This window comes from Sapajus apella, unplaced genomic scaffold (genome assembly GCF_009761245.1).
Source record: "Sapajus apella isolate SASKATOON/1434 unplaced genomic scaffold, GSC_monkey_1.0 scaffold101, whole genome shotgun sequence".
NCBI lineage: Eukaryota > Metazoa > Chordata > Mammalia > Primates > Cebidae > Sapajus > Sapajus apella.
In genome coordinates this window covers 7,385,454-7,401,271 of record NW_022437041.1, presented here as the reverse complement: position 1 = coordinate 7,401,271, position 15,818 = coordinate 7,385,454, and the positions used below count along the sequence as shown (strand labels likewise).

Sequence of the window (15,818 nt, the reverse complement as noted above, 5' to 3'; positions counted from 1 at the left end):
GTAAATAACATGGAGCCATTTGGGTGTGGCTGGCAACAAGCTGAAAATGTGGCTCCAAATGTCTTCCTGCAGGTTTGACTCTGTCCTAAAGACTCAAGCAAATTTTAAACCACATTAGAAGTTGGAGTCCTTTTATCTGGAGTCAAATGGCAACTCACTCCAGAACATTCTCCCTCATGTTTTCCTAAGTGGTAAGTTACATAGAGAGAAGCCTTCTACACTTCCATTGAAATTATCCATTAACCACATTGGGAGATTTATATACCAGCACTACACAAAGTCAATTTCAGCAGCCAAGTCCATTTTTCATTTCAGGCATATGTGAAAGGACTCTTTAAAGCCTACTTGAAAGATTCAACAAGGCCATAAAATGAAATTCTAGCAAGTTGCTTTGTGAACTAGTCTTTCAGTTATAGCCCCACTGCCAATTATTATTTCAAAGGCCTTATTCGTCTAAAAACTACTGTTCCTTTCTTTCTTACAAAAGTGAGAAGCCTTTGCCTTTTCAGAGAGGAAAGTCTGCTATAGAGTTTCCCAACTGTGTCCTGGCTGAAGAGGAAAAACAGATGACATATGTTCATGTTTCAGAGGGAGGACTGGATGGTGACAACAAGTGAAAGGGGAATTCAACTCTAAGGAGAGAGTGAAATAAAATAAAATAGTTAACATTTATTGAATGCTTACATTTACTAACTCAAAATCGCAACCATCTTATGAGTCGTATGCTGTTATTTGTAAAATTTTGTAGACGGATGCAGGGAGAGGTCAGGTAACATTTGCCCAACGTTCGCAACCGTTTCCTTCCAAGTGAAGATCTACACTCAAAATTGCATGGTGATGATGAAGTGAAAAAGAAAACAAAACTGAGTTTAATTTGTCAGGGTCTTTCCGGCTAGCATGGACACAGTGGGGAGTTACTACATGTCAGAAGGACAGATGAAAGGGAACATGAGCAGCTCCCAAATGAAATGATGTTCCAGAGCTTAAAAAATTCAAAGTGCCAAGGTATATTTTTGAAGTAGATCTGCATATTTCTTTGTTCTTTCAATAAAATAGCTTAATGGTCATTTTAATGTCAATTTAACTAGATAAGATGATATCATCATTTCTGAGAACTACTGAGCATTTTCTATATGAAATCCACAAAGATAAAACCATGAGGAGAAGGGACATAACAAGGCCAGTGATACTGTTCAGAGAGACTATTCGTTTCTGTTTTCCTGTTGTAGGAAACCTCTGGATTTGCAGTTTTATATCCTCAGGCCCAAAATCCATATTCTTATTTGGATAGCTCCTACTGAAGAGTCTGGACTAATGTAATTAAGTCACACTTCCAAAGCTTAGAAGAATACAGAAAAGAAGGCAGCAGACAATTAAAATCTCTCAACTATTTAGAAGCACAGGTTCTCCCTCCAACAATTCCCCATGCTTAAAATACATGCCATAGGCAGTCTCTGTCAAATCTTTAATGTAAAACCACTTAAGAAATGTACTTCCTCCGTTGACAGATGACAGATTAAAAACTCTGATGACAGTTTTTATACCAACTTACCTCTCTAATCATCAAGGTTCCTTCTCTTGAAATACTGCCGCTGAAAGTGTCCGCGTGAGAGGTCTCCAGCCCATGCGTCCCCACCATTCCCACATTGTACTGCTCATTGCTCCCTGGAGCTCCTGTTGGTCTGAGATGAGAAGGACCGACATTCATGGTAATGTACGTTAAATATATCTGTTTCCTGTCCATATTATTTTTGTTATGGTAAAACATATGTATTAACATAAAATCTACCCTTGTACCAATTTTAAGTGTACATGTCACTCGTCTTAAGAACATTCCATATTAATTTTAATGTGTGCTGATGTCTGGACTGGCCCTACTTTTGCAGCATCCCTCTTAGCCTATACTCTGCCCAGTAGCCAGCCTGAGCAAGTGTTTGGCTTTACATGGAAAAACCACTGAAGCTGGCACCGGGAGTCACCAGGTTCTGCATGATCTCCCCGACTCTGGCCTCCTCCTTTGACCAGCAGATACCCTGACCTGCTTTTATACATGCCGTTACTTCTGCCTGGAAAGCTCTTTGCATTCTGGGCTTGGTTGGTTCCCTCTCATTCATCTTACATGATGCTTTCTGTGGGAAGTCTACTCTTATCACCTTTGTCTTATCCCAACAGCCCCTCTGCTTTTCTCTTCACTTTTTCCTTAATAGTTCTCATCACAATTTGCCGTTATCTTATCTTTCGGATTCTCTCTTTCTCCTTCATTCATTGCTGGTGAGGGCAGAGTCCTTGTCTCTGTTTTCATTTTATATAAGCCCAGTACCCAGCCTAGAGTTAGCACATACTACAGATGCAAAAAATAATCATAAGATCCATGGACTTTATGCTTCTATAAAAAAGAAATATCTACTAAGAACCTTCTGGCTTACTGGGGCATCCATGAACTAGGAGGTTTAACTTAGACAACATTCAGCCTCTGCAATCATCCTGCATGGTGGTATACTTATTTTCAGTTCTTTTCTTGCTATCGTGTTTACGGTATAATGAGAAAGTAGCAGGATCTCTACACACTCCCTGAGAACACAGACGGATGTTTCCTATGTCCCATAGCACAGAGCACAGTGCGAAGGCTCACAAAGTGATGATTGCCCATAGTGAGCTCCATTCTCTCAGGAGTGCCTCATTTGCATGACACAGAATTTCTCTGATTTAGGAGCTCAGGGGAATTGAGAACCACACAGGTCATGTGGTTCAACCACAGGTTGAGGTTGGTACAACATGGCTTCTGGAAGGATTTTGGTTGTTAATGCAATACTTCTGACTCTATTTTAGCATCTACCTCTCTTTTAAAGTAGGTTTTCTAAAAATAGGAAAGTTATCAAGGCTTATTTCTCTCTAGGCATATTATTTGCAACTTTTATCATTTCATTATTTTTCATTGTTTCTTATATATTTAAAAATATCTCTGGCCTCTTGAATCTTATGAAAGTCCAAAGAATTACTGGAATCATCCATCTAAGAGACAAGAAATACACCAGATTTATGATGTCTCCAGGGGCAGAGAAAGACATATTTCAAGGATTTTTATCCAAAACAGACAGGTGAAAAGATGACAGGATGAGTCCAGACAAGAAAATGTATAGTAAGAAGCTTACATTGCAATTACTAAACTGGAGCAGTGGATTGAATGAATCTAAATATGGGCTAGAACTGATGTGTTAAGGAAGAATTCCAAAGAGGCATTTTCATTTTCAACATTTCATTCCTAGAAAGGAACTTTCATTTATTTTTAAAAATTTATTTATTATACTTAAGTTCTGGGGTACATGTGCATATCATGCAGGTTTGTTACATAGGTACAGACATGCCATGGAGGTGGTTTGCTGCATCCATCGCCCCGTCATCTACATTAGGTATTTCTCCTAATGCTATCCCTCCTCAATCCCCCCACCTCTTGCTATTCCTCCCCTAGCCCCTCACCCCACCTAGGCCCTGGTGTATGATGTTCCCCTCCCTGTGTCCATGTGTTCTCATTGTTCAACAACCACTTATGAGTGGGAACATGTGGTGTTTGGTTTTCTGTTCTTGTATCAGTTTGCTGAGAATGATGATTTCCAGCTTCATCCATCCAAAAGGAGCTTTTTATCGTGTTCCAGAGACATGGAGAAATATGAATTCCTGGTATTTTGATAGAATAGTAAATCATAGTTTTCAAACTATTATTTCTTCACTCATTTGTTTTTCTTGTGGGAATCTTTCATTTTCTTTCTTGCTCTCTTCTCTCTCTCTCCTTTCTGTCTTTCTTTCTTTTTCTTTTCTTTCTTTCTGCCTTAAGTACTTGTTTGGGAAAAAATGATATAAAGCCAATAAATCAATGAAATATTTATCAAGAGACTTCCATGATGGGAGCTGCTTTTCTTCTTTTTCAGACAGGCATTCATTGCTATTGGCAGGGGCTCAGTTGGCCTGGTAGCATCTGCCAAGCTGATGCTTGCACAATCAAATTCTCCTGTCCTAGTCAGATCTGCTTTCTCTGTTACCCGAACAACAGTTATCTTGCTGGCCACTCCATCTCCAGTCCTATCCACCTCACAGCTGCAAAAGCAAGCCCTCCAAAACACATGTCTGATGAAGTCCGAGTCACTCTTCTACTTTCAATGTTCAGTAGCTCCTCATCGACCGCAGGATAAACTTGAAGCTCCTTACTGTGGCTTACAAGCCTTCCATTATCTGGTTCTTGACTGTCTCACTAACCCAATTTTTAAATAAAATCCTGCCCCAGCTTCTAACTCTATCAGCGTTTAACTTATAATAGTTTCCTATGCACATTATGCTAGAAAATCCCTGGTGACTTTAGCCTGCCCTCTCTACCTGGAAGATTCTTTTCTATTCTCTGCCTCCCTCTGGCTAACCCATTCTTTAAGCTATAGTTCTCCTCCAAACCCGTTCCAGCCTCACTGGAACAGTTCAGGTGGCTCTCCACTCTGCTTCCACATTGCCCTTTGTGCATGTCTGACATTGCATTCAACACACAGTCCTGCAATGATCAGATCTCATTAATGTTGGTATCTTCACTGCCAAGCATGGTGCCTGGAATGTAGGTAGTACCTAATGTTTATTAAATCATTGAAGATCTTGGGTCAAGGGCTTTGTTTAATGTCTAGCAGAGAGTTCATTCAGGCTTATTGTCAAAATATAGCTCTTCTGTGAATTGATGAGAAATTGGCTATCAGGATATTATTTGCATATTTAAAATGTCCTGAACAACCAATGTTAAGTTTTGCAATCTTATGGAATTGAGTTCACTAGGATGTGCCAAAATAATTTTTTATAATTGGGTGGTTATCATAGAATAACAAAACATCTATTCAGATATGTCATAGAACTTTACAGAAAAAAGTGTTAATGTATACAAATTTAAAAAAAATAATTGAGGAGATCAGAAGCTCTCAGGAAAGAAAGTTAAAAACTGTGATAAGAGAATCTCACCATATCACAAATGTATGAACAACTTCAGTGAGGAGAAATGGGGTGGGGGGTAAGCACTGATTTAAATAGCCTTGAAAATGAGCGGAGTCTGTAAGACTAAACGCAAGAGGAATTGCACGTAAACACTGTACACTCTAGTTGACAAAGCTGTTTCCCATGAGAATACAGGTTAACAAATTTGATATTGCTATACAAAAATACTGGATGTGCACAATTAAGTAAATGGGTGGTTAATATGGTGTGTCTGTGTTTTCAACCAAATCTCATCTTGAATTATAGTTCCCATAATCCTCACATGTCCTGGGAGGGAAATGCTGGGAGGTAATTGCATCACCAAGGTGAGTTTTGCCTGTGCTCTTCTTGTGATAGCGACTAAGTCTCACAAGAGCTGATGTTTTTATAAAGGGCAGTTTCCCTGCACATGCTCTCTTCCTTGCCGCCATGTGATTTGCTCCTCCTTCGCCTTCCACCATGATTGTGAGGCCTCTCCAGCCATGTGGAACTATGAGTCCATTAAACCTCTTTTTCTTTATAAATTACCCACTCTTGGATATTTCTTCACAGCAGTATGAAAATCGACTAATACAGTGGTTGACGGCAGAAGCCAGGTTTCTGACTGTTGGAATGGAAATTCATAAATAAGCAAGGGGAGGAGGTAAGAATGATTTATGTTGTTGTGATGGATTAATTGGAGATGTCAGTGTGAACTCCTGTTTAGCTTAATACAGATACAGATGGCTATATACAGAAATATTAGTAAATATTCATATATACATGGGTTAATGTACACATGCATGTATTTCCTTGCTCTGTTAGCTGAGAAGGCCTAAAACAAGTGACACTTTAGTAGCAATGAGCACACTGGGTGCCTAGATATTGGTTTCTAATATCATCCTCCAATAAAAGGAATCAGGGCTTACTGAAGAAGTAGCTGATTCCAGGACTGGTATAGGAAATATATAAAATTAGTCTGGATTGGAGCATCTTATAGTATCAGAAAGTAAAGAGTGTTCAAATGCACACACATGTACATGCACGCCAATACACACATGGTGGTGGTATGTCAGTCAAAGAGGCACAGGAGCTAACTGAAAGAGCTCCCAATGGTCAAAACTGGAAAATTTGAGCAACAAAATAAAGAAGTATTATGTCCATGACTCTATACTGTTATAAATGATACAATAAATAAATAGAGGAGACAAATCTGTGCAGAAGAATTCTAAATAAATTATGTAGCTACTCTACCCTACAGGAGGGAAGCATGATTCCCCACTCCTTAAATGTGGGCTGTGCATAGTGGCTTCCTTCCAAAGGGTACCGAATAAAAAAAAAGATAAATAAAAGAGTCATTTTACAGTGGAGAAGTCTTCCCTTCGGGAGCATGTGCTGGTAGTTGAGGGACAATACTAACACAGAGAGTTACCTCTTTGGCTTGGTTGATGTGATACAAATCAAATTAAATGCCTTTGCTTCCATTTTTTTATTCTATAAAGCTTTTATTCTTTTTTTCCTGATCAAAAAGTAGTACATGCCCATTATATAATTGGGGATATACATAAAATAAAAATCTCTCATAACTATATTACCCAGAGGTAATCACCTTTATAATTCTGGTGTATTTCCCTCCACTCATTATTTTTCTATGCATGAGGAATTGGGAAGTAGTGCAATTGGTTGGTTAGGGAATACAAACTTAGCTAAGTGCACACTCATAAGTTATATCTTATCAAATAAATGCAAAACCAGCATAGTACATAGAAAAAAGCTATTGTTTTAAACATCGGAAACCATGGCTATTTGTCCAAATGGCTAGTGCTACCTTTCTGAGAAGCTCTTCTGGGTTTACTTCATGGTGGGAACTGTGCCACAACATGTTTTTGTTTTCTGCGTTAAAAATATATAGCATAAAATATAGAGGTTTACCTTAGCAAAAGAAAACAAAGGTAATAAGAATGTATGTAAGAGGCACTGTGGCCCCCAAATACTCAATCCTAAATAAACTTGTTTTATAATGTACTTTTAATAGTGTGAAATTTCTCAGGCATGCAACCATTATGTTGTAGAACAGACTATATGTATTTTATATTCAATATAAAAATACATATATTTACAAACTGAAGTAAACATACACACATACACTTGTACCTTTCTTTTCTCACATATGTAACCACATATTTTAAATGTTCTTTAATGGATGACCATTTCCATCTAAAATTTACCAGTCCCTTAAGAACCATGTCAAGTCTTGCCTCCACTATCAGCATTCCATGATAGCCTCAGTTTATTATTTCTTACATAGATTATAGTAACAGAGCCTCTGAATTGCTTTCCCAGTCTCTAGTCTGTTCCCTTTTCAAATCGTCTTGCTGAAATGATCTGAAATATAACACTGAATTCGAGATACGTTCAATTGTTTCCAGTGGCTACATAATAAAGTGCACACTCCTTGGTTTGATTTCACTAGTCCGGACTCCCCTCCATGCCATACACCATACATTCCCATCAAAGTCAACTTCCTGTGTCTTTACTTCAACTCTTCCCCCTGATTATGATTCTAATATTACCTCAGGTTTTTTTTTTTTAAATCTTGCTTAAAATTATTTGCAGAGAATTAGGCTATAAACTCTTCTTCAGAGTCACAACTTGCAATTTCAAATCAGTGCAATCAAATGTAAATCATAGTCACTGAAGACCCACTGTATTCCAGATACCATGCAACAGGTTAAGGGTAAGAGAGATGAGTAAGGCACAACCCTTACTCTGAAAGATATCCTAGTCCAGAAAAGGAGACAAAGACATAATAAACAATCCTGATTCAAGGCACTTCATGAAGATGCAGGAATACACACAAGATACACTGGTAGCACAGAAGAGAGGACAGGCTCTACCTGTGCAAGCAGGGCTGTGAGTAAGTGATTTCTAAAGGAACAGGAAATTATTAGACAGCAGACAGAAGTGCAGCATGGTCTATTCAGGAAATTTTAGAAAGGTGGGTGTTTCTGCAGTGGGGAATAAGTCCTAGATTTGCCTTTAAAGGTAGAAGAGTGAATACCATCAATAGCCTTGCAAAATATGATAGGAGACCTAAAACCCAAATGCTAATTAACATTTTTCCCAAACTGTCTTTGGTTGTTTCTCCAAGTATTTATTTTAGCCTGCAGGTTTCCATGCGTAATTTTGTCATTCTCCAACTAGAATATAAACTTTTGGAAGACAAAATCCAAGTACGAACTTAGCAAATCTCTCAAAGCCCTCTGCAAGATGGCTAACATATATTGAGAGTTTTAGCAATCTTTTAATTTCATAATCTACTCTCATCCTGATACTTGTATGCTCAGTGCTTAAAAGGAGTTCAAAACATCTGTCAAAAGAATTAAGCAATTCTGAGTCGAGACAAAAATTAAAAGGGCCAGCATGTTTTGCAGAAATGATCTGGATTAGTGATTTTGCCTCTAGAACAATTTTATTTACTTTTAAAAAAGGCAATTTAAAGCAATTTGTTTCCAGATGTCATATTTTAGCATATTTACAGTTGTCAATAACTGGGTCATCAACAGCAAAATAAGTATGGATTTTTCAGCTATGATAATTAGATCTGCCTCTTAGAATTGCTTGTATGTAATGATGGTTAATCAGCGGATAACATTCCCTGTAGACTGTCCAGCCCTGCCTCTCCAATCCCTGATGAATTGGACAATAATTTGTGACCTGAAATGGCTTCTTTTCTATATAGAGTCAGTGTGATCTGATGATCAATACTAGTAGCTGAGCCAAAGAAATAGAGGTGATTGAAGAGTGAAGTTGGACAAAATAGCTTCTCATTCTATCAAATTCATAGCAGACCAGGGCAAGGGCACCTTGTGTTATTAGGGGGACGAACTGGGGAAGCAACAGGGCATAAGGACAGATGCTTTCACAGGATCCTCGCCAATGAGGAAAAAAAAGTGAGCTGTTCTCTTACCTTTGAAAAAAAAAAAAGGAAAGAAAAAGTAAAGGCTATAATTACTAACAAAAATATAGGTAGGTATAAATATACATATAAATACATAAAAAGAGAACTGCAAAGAGACTGACAGAAAGTATGTAACAAAGACACAGACCACAGAAAACTGAATGAAGAAAAAGAAGCCATCAAGAGAATAAAGTAGAAAATCATGACGGGGTGTATTTTGAAACTTTCTCTGCATGATTATCTGACTCCTGATTCTTTTGCGAGGATGGTAACACATGCTGGCATGTGCATTTCTCCTTACTTATTGGTGGTAGTGGTGGTAATAAAATATATGTTTCATGTTGTTAATTTTAATCCCTAAATGTCATTGCCCATGCCTTCACTCTTTCAGTTCTAGGGGGAAGGGCACGTATCAGTGCTCTGGTTGTCAATATTGTTTGCCCTTGAGATGAAAAGAAGCAAGAAAGAGTCACCAAAAGGGCAGTCAATCCATTGGCAATGGATAGGTAAAGTGTATGCAGTCCAAAAATGCCACATATTCTAAGTGATTGTGTCCATAGGGAGAAATAAGAACTATGCTCCAGCAAAAACCGAAATCCCTAAAGTCAATTTACCTTGACACAGACCCATATACAACCTTACATTTAACTCATATTTTTTGTCCTTTTATTTTGGAAACCGAGTCTCCTCCTGGTCTACATTTTAAAAGTAGTAAAAGGATGAGTTCATGTCCTTTGCAGGGACATGAACGAAGCTGGAAACCATCATTCTCAGCAAACTGACACAAGAACAGAAAACCAAACACATGTTCTCACTCATAAGTGGGTGTTGAACGAGAACACATTGACACAGGGGGGGAAACATCACACACTGGGGCCTGCTGGGGGGCAATGGGAGGGACAGCGGCGGGTGGGGGGATTGGGGAGGGATAACATTTGGAGAAATACCTAATGTAGATGACGTGGGGATGTATGCAACAAACCACCACGGCACGTGTATAGCTATGTAATAAACCTGCACGATCTGCACATGTACCCCAGAACTTAAAGTATAATAACAAAAATAAATAAAAGTAGTTCTCTTACATCAGTCTGGGTATATCACTGACAGCCACTGTCCCATCATGGGTCTCGCTCTCTCCGTCTTCCTCTTCTTCTTCACTACTTTCTGACTCCTCACTGGAGGAGGAGTAATCAGTCACCTTTTTCATTGGGCGGTTTGTTTCTTCAATTCGGAGTTCTCTTAGTTCTTTGGCTAATGCCGTCAGATCCTATGAAAGAAAAGTTTATTCAGCATATGAATGGTAGATACGACCAAAGCTACATCTCTCAGCAAATCAGTGCTCCAGCTTAAGCAACAAGAAAAAAAAGCTCTATATAAAACTGTGACAAACATAGTTACTGCATGGAACTAAGAAAATGATGTTTGTAGCGTGTAGAAGCTAGAAAAGAAAGATGAAATCAATTTAAACTTTGTTCAAAACCAATAGCTAGACTGAGACTGTTCAGTTCTGAATATATATGTGTACATATGTGTATGTGCATTGTGTGTATACACATATATACCAACATTGGGTTCTCATTTTATTTTGGAAAGGTGAAGCTGGTCACCCCCAGAGTTAATGGGAAAAAACATGGGATTAGAAATCATACCCCAGTATTCTGGGACTCCTGCCCAAGCCAGAGTATGGCTTTTCCCCTCTTATGATTGGTACTGTACCAAAATCTAGCATCAGTCATAGAACAGAGCAATTCCCAAGGTTCCAGCTACTACAATGACTCATTTGGTGTGTCATCATTCCCTGGAGAATAGAGGTACCACATCAAATCATGGCCCGTCCTAAAGCCTAGCGCCACTGAAATTTACAGCCACAGAGGAACAACAACAACAACAAGAGTTCTCTTCCAAAATAATAGGTGTTGCATTTTCTTTTGTTTTAAATTCCAGTCATCTGGCAGAAATCCTGTTGGAAAACACTAAAATGAAATGTGCAAATACCAAAAGGAAGAGATAATTTTTGAGTTTTCCATGAGTATGATGAAACCTTTAGTCTTATGATGTGATGATGTGGTATTGAATCACCAGGCAGACTGCAGGCAGTGTGCTGAATATCCGACTACCTTTTATTTTACATGCTTTCAAAGCAATGCAGAGGGAAGCAGTTCTGCAAAAGCATGGCCGCTCTAATTTGCATGGGTTAAACTGCCCATGGCACACAGCATGCAAATGAGGAAAAAGCAATTTGACATCGGTCTTACCATTTCTCCCTATATTAGTGACCCATGTGGGAATCAGAGCATTCAGTGAGAGACAGGGGATTAGGGAGAAAGAAACTCATTGAAAAATACTAAATCCCACAGTTTTCTATGGCCATATTCTCTCTTTATTTCAATCCAAAAATGTACACATCCAATTCACCTGATGTAGGATTAGAGCAACCTGGGTGATAATGCTATTTGGTCATCTATCCTAATTGTTTAAAAGAAAATCTGTGGTAAATGTGTATAGTTAAATTATAATTTTATTTTGAGAATACAACAAAACATTACATTTCTCTACTGCCACTTGTATGTCAGGCATTACTATTCTAGTTAACACTAGGAAAGGAAACGCTTTAAGTGTTTTACTTGGTCTAGAAATTTATACAATTCATAGTGTTAAGTGAAGGGTCATTTCTTTCTAATATCTTACAAATCAAAGGGAAAAGCAAAATGACTTTTAAATTTGTCTTGATGACACCTGATTTGAACCCCTTAAATAAAGGGAAGCTTCTAAAAATTCAACCTTTGCGTAACATACAGAAACACACTTGCTAGGGCTTTTGCACACATGCACACTTGCACATGCCTCAATCTCAGTGAATGTATTTGCCCCATCTGTGAAAGTGAAAATAGAATTGTATCTAAAAGGCCCAACTGTGTTTAAATATCACGTACATTATAAAAAGAAGAAGGATTCCACAACATAGGTATAATTTTATGCAAATTTATTTCTGGTTCCTTTGGCAATTTGCCAAAATAGGCTAATATATGAATTTCAACTTCTACTTCTTATTTCCTCCTGACAATTGTGAATGCTTATCTTTATCAAATGAAGAAGAAAGTGAAGGGTATGCTATTTTTGAGTATTTGGGAAAATAAAGTCTAGATGTTTGTTAAAACTGTGAAAGAAAAGGATATCATCCTCCAAATCAGTAAAATAATGAAAAATTAGATAAATTTATTTTGTATTTTGATGCCTATATATTAGGACTGTGGTAAGTATCATCAAAGAATATAGCTAGCATTTAAAATGTTACTGTTATTAAGAATTACATTTTATATAATTTAAAGAGAGAATATGGTTTAAAAGAGTTTATTCCTATTGTCAATAATTCTGAGTAAAATATAATACTATTGGCTATGATTTATTTTAATTAATGATACCTTTTCCCCAGAGCTTTATTCTTCTTATCTCTGACATTTCAAAGCAAGGCAAAAGAAATTCTAAAAAATCAAAATTATTTTAGAAATATTCAGTCCACAGGCTACTGATTTAAAGAAAAACTTTCACTTGTTAAAATGACCTAAATTTTTCTAATGCATTTTCTGATTTCTTATTGTATTTAGAAACACTTTAAAGTGCTGAACTGCTTTATAATTTTGCTTTTAATTAGAATTGTTTGCTTCTGTGTTATTAAAAAGCTCTCTGCCCTGAAACATTGGAAGTAATTGAAACTTTCCTTTAATTATTAACGGTTAGGTGGTGAGACACATATGAAAATCCCCATGAAAAGGTAAAAATAATGATTAATTCAAAAGTGATACCAGTAGTCAAAGAAAATTAATCTTCTATTGCTAAGAACCTATGCATTTAGCTGAAGTTTTGTTTCTTATCCATCCAGTATTGAAAAATTTATAATAGCAAAGCTATAGAAAATAAACACAATCTAATATTGACACCACTGGGTTCAGTTCCATTTTCATATATTTTATTCTCTGACAGTACAAATTTTCTCCATATAATGAGCCTTCGTGGTAATTTATTACTTAGCTATCTCAAGACTGTAGCTAAAAATTTTTCAAAAACAAAAGTGCTATTTAGCATGAAAATAGCTATGAGAATGTATAGCTGAAAAAGAAATATGGCAAAATGTTAAGATTTTTTTGACTACAGAGTAAATGTGAAGACAGATAGCTAAGAGGCTTCTTTAACAGTTTATAGAATCAACTAGATATAATTTTTCATTCAACAAAGCTTAATTTAACAATTGTGCACACCTTAACTAAAAGGCCCTCTTTTAGGTCCCTTTTTAGAAACAACATAGTTTATTCAAACATTAGTTCAATTTTTGAACTATTATTTTGTTTAAAAATTTTTAGCTATTGTTTTTCTCTTTGTATTAAACTAATTTTCTTTTTAGGAACTCTAAAGATATGACATTGGGCAAGCCATTTAGTTTCAGTAACCTCATCTGAGGGAAAAGGGGGTTGAACCCCTAGTTATTGCTCAACTTCCATCCAATCTAAATTGATGTTCTCTGAAATTTGATTCCTACATAATTAAAAAACAGTGATAAAACAGTGTTTTCCTATGTATATAATCTTTGTGTCACATATTTAATTGTAACAAAAAAGAATATTTTCAAATACTAAATAATTAGACGATGCTGCAAAATCTCATATTCCATTAGAAAGTAATGTCAAATTAATGTATGCTCCCCCAAATTAATTTCTATAAAAAGTTAATCATTTAATTAGCAATAACAAGCAGCAATATTTCAAAAATAATTTTTATGTTTTTCATTTCAATCCCAGTTATCTAAATTGCAAAAACATTCATTGAGAGGGAAGCCCTACAAAAACCTATGAATGGAGAAGGTAGAAAAGTGCAGTTCAAGGTTTTTCAACTATGGCACCGTGAATATTTTGGGTCAGACCATTCTTTGTTGTAGGGAGTTCTCTTGTGCACCGCAGATGTTTGGCAGCACCCCTCTGGTCTATCCACAAGATGCCAGTACCACAGCCTCCCACTCTGAGGTTATGACAACCAAAACTGTCTACAGACTTTGCCAAATGTCTCCTAAGGGAGGAGGAGTGGAGGAATCAGCCCTGGTTGAGAGCCACCGGGTTAGGTAGAACTACTTTATCTTGGTGGTTTGGATCAGTGATACTCAAGAGACTGGGATAGTCACCTGGAGGGCTTTCCAACCACACATGGCTCCAGAGATTGTGGTATGCAGCTCACAGCCCCTCAGTCATTTATAATCACTTACACATCCATTGCCCCCTCTCATCTCTCTCCAGTGTGGTACAGTACACTGAAATAAATAAAGCAATTTTTCAAAGCCTAAAATATTCTGGGTTAACCAGATGAAATGGTAAGAACCTTTTCCTTAATGACAGCCCCTCAAGCCAATTTCTGAACTCATGTAATTCCTCTTGAGTTGTGCACACGCACAACCATTTTATTGGCAACTCTAACTCCAGAACTTCATTGTCTTTCTTTACCTGTTCTGGGAGCAAAGTGGCAAAAGTTGTGATAATCCCTGTACTTCTCACTATTATGAGGGAGAGGGAAAAGCAAGGCCATGGCACAGAGCAATTAAAAACACTGCCCTCTTCCATTTCTATAAATGCCATCCAAACACTGCAAACATGCAGAGTCTCGTTCTTTTAGAAGCAACAATCCTTTATCTATGATCATAACTGTCTCAGTCACTGGGTAGTGAAGTGGCCATAAGTCTGAAAAAGTAAGGCTCTTTGGTGAAGACCAGATGAATAGAAACATGCTCCTCCCACCTGCAAAAATAGCTCCATGCCTCTGGCCCAAACCTTAATCAAACCCTTGGCTTTCTATAGCACGTTACCTATCATAAAATGCTTTTACACACATTACCTTAAATGATCCTAAACAATCTTGCGAGATGGGGAGGTGTTTTTATTCTCATTTTACAGATGAGGAAACGCTAAAGAGGTTATGAGACTAGTCTCAGCCATTTATTTATTGGGGGAGCCAAGATTTGAATGCAGCTTGCTGACCCCAAAGCCAGTGCTTTTTCCATATAATTTCACAAAAATAGTGCTCAGCAGAGTTACAGCCTTAAAGCCATGTGGTAGTCTTTAGATTCCATGCATTTAGGACTCTTTGCAAGGCCTGGATCTTAAAAAAACAAATTCTACTCTGCTGTATTCATGCAGGTCTGACAAATAGCAGTAAGGCAGTCATCCTTCTTAGCAAGCTACCTACGATTGACAAAGCCATATATTTTTCTAATGGAAAATGTCTCCACAGATAAGGAAGTAAAGTCACTTAACTCTCCAGGATTCATTAACTAAAGCTGATGTTGCTGCTGATGCTGTTGTTAATGTCCCACAAAATTAATCTAACAATACCTGCTAACTCCTTGTTCACAAATCACACACTCTAAATTTGGAGTGCCCTAGAATGATATCTCTTTTCTTGTTAGTAAAACTGCTGAGAGCCATTCAGTAGCAAGGTTGGCAAGTACATGTTTGCTATTGGAAGATACTGGAAGGAGAAGCTGCCATTAATAAAGCGTGAATACTTGTCATTCGCCAGACTGAACACTGGAAAAGTGACATTGTAGCTTAGAAAAAGGGTCTCTGAGGCTATATGGGGAGGTCTGAGGGTCTTAAAGCTGGCCTCCATTGAAGGGGGTCTCCTCCCAGCACATTGCTGCAAATGAGTGGTCTTCAAATCTGTGCTCGCATTGGCCACCTTTCTGAATGTCAACATCCCGAAATAAGTTTAATATTTGCATTTTGTGAAAGCATGACCAAGAAAAGGTAATACTAACCTCATCTATAGCTTTTTTATAGCTCTGAAATGAGAGGAACCCAATCCAGAAGAATCCACAGAAGGATGAAAAGCCAGCAAG

General features: G+C 37.5%; 1 protein-coding gene and 1 long non-coding RNA gene across 9 annotated transcripts in view; one reads left to right on the top strand and one right to left on the bottom strand.

The window, feature by feature from the left end:
* The window catches only part of TNIK (TRAF2 and NCK interacting kinase), a 410,529-nt gene that overhangs the window by 30,442 nt on the left and 364,269 nt on the right, over nt 1–15,818 (bottom strand). For 4 of the 8 annotated variants that reach the window (XM_032258265.1, XM_032258273.1, XM_032258268.1 and 1 more), the window contains 4 exons: nt 15,738–15,761; nt 11,197–11,205; nt 10,024–10,208; nt 1,553–1,682 (listed from right to left, as the gene is read on the bottom strand). In XM_032258265.1, coding sequence (XP_032114156.1) covers nt 1,553–1,682; nt 10,024–10,208; nt 11,197–11,205; nt 15,738–15,761 — 348 coding nt within the window. The remainder of the gene's footprint in view (nt 1–1,552; nt 1,683–10,023; nt 10,209–11,196; nt 11,206–15,737; nt 15,762–15,818) is intronic. The other 4 variants (XM_032258266.1, XM_032258269.1, XM_032258267.1 and 1 more) reach the window with 2 other exon arrangements.
* Nucleotides 1,636–15,818, top strand: part of LOC116536491 — a 35,069-nt gene continuing 20,886 nt past the window's right edge. Inside the window, exon 1 of the long non-coding RNA XR_004262668.1 lies at nt 1,636–1,709. This is a non-coding gene — a long non-coding RNA (uncharacterized LOC116536491). The remainder of the gene's footprint in view (nt 1,710–15,818) is intronic.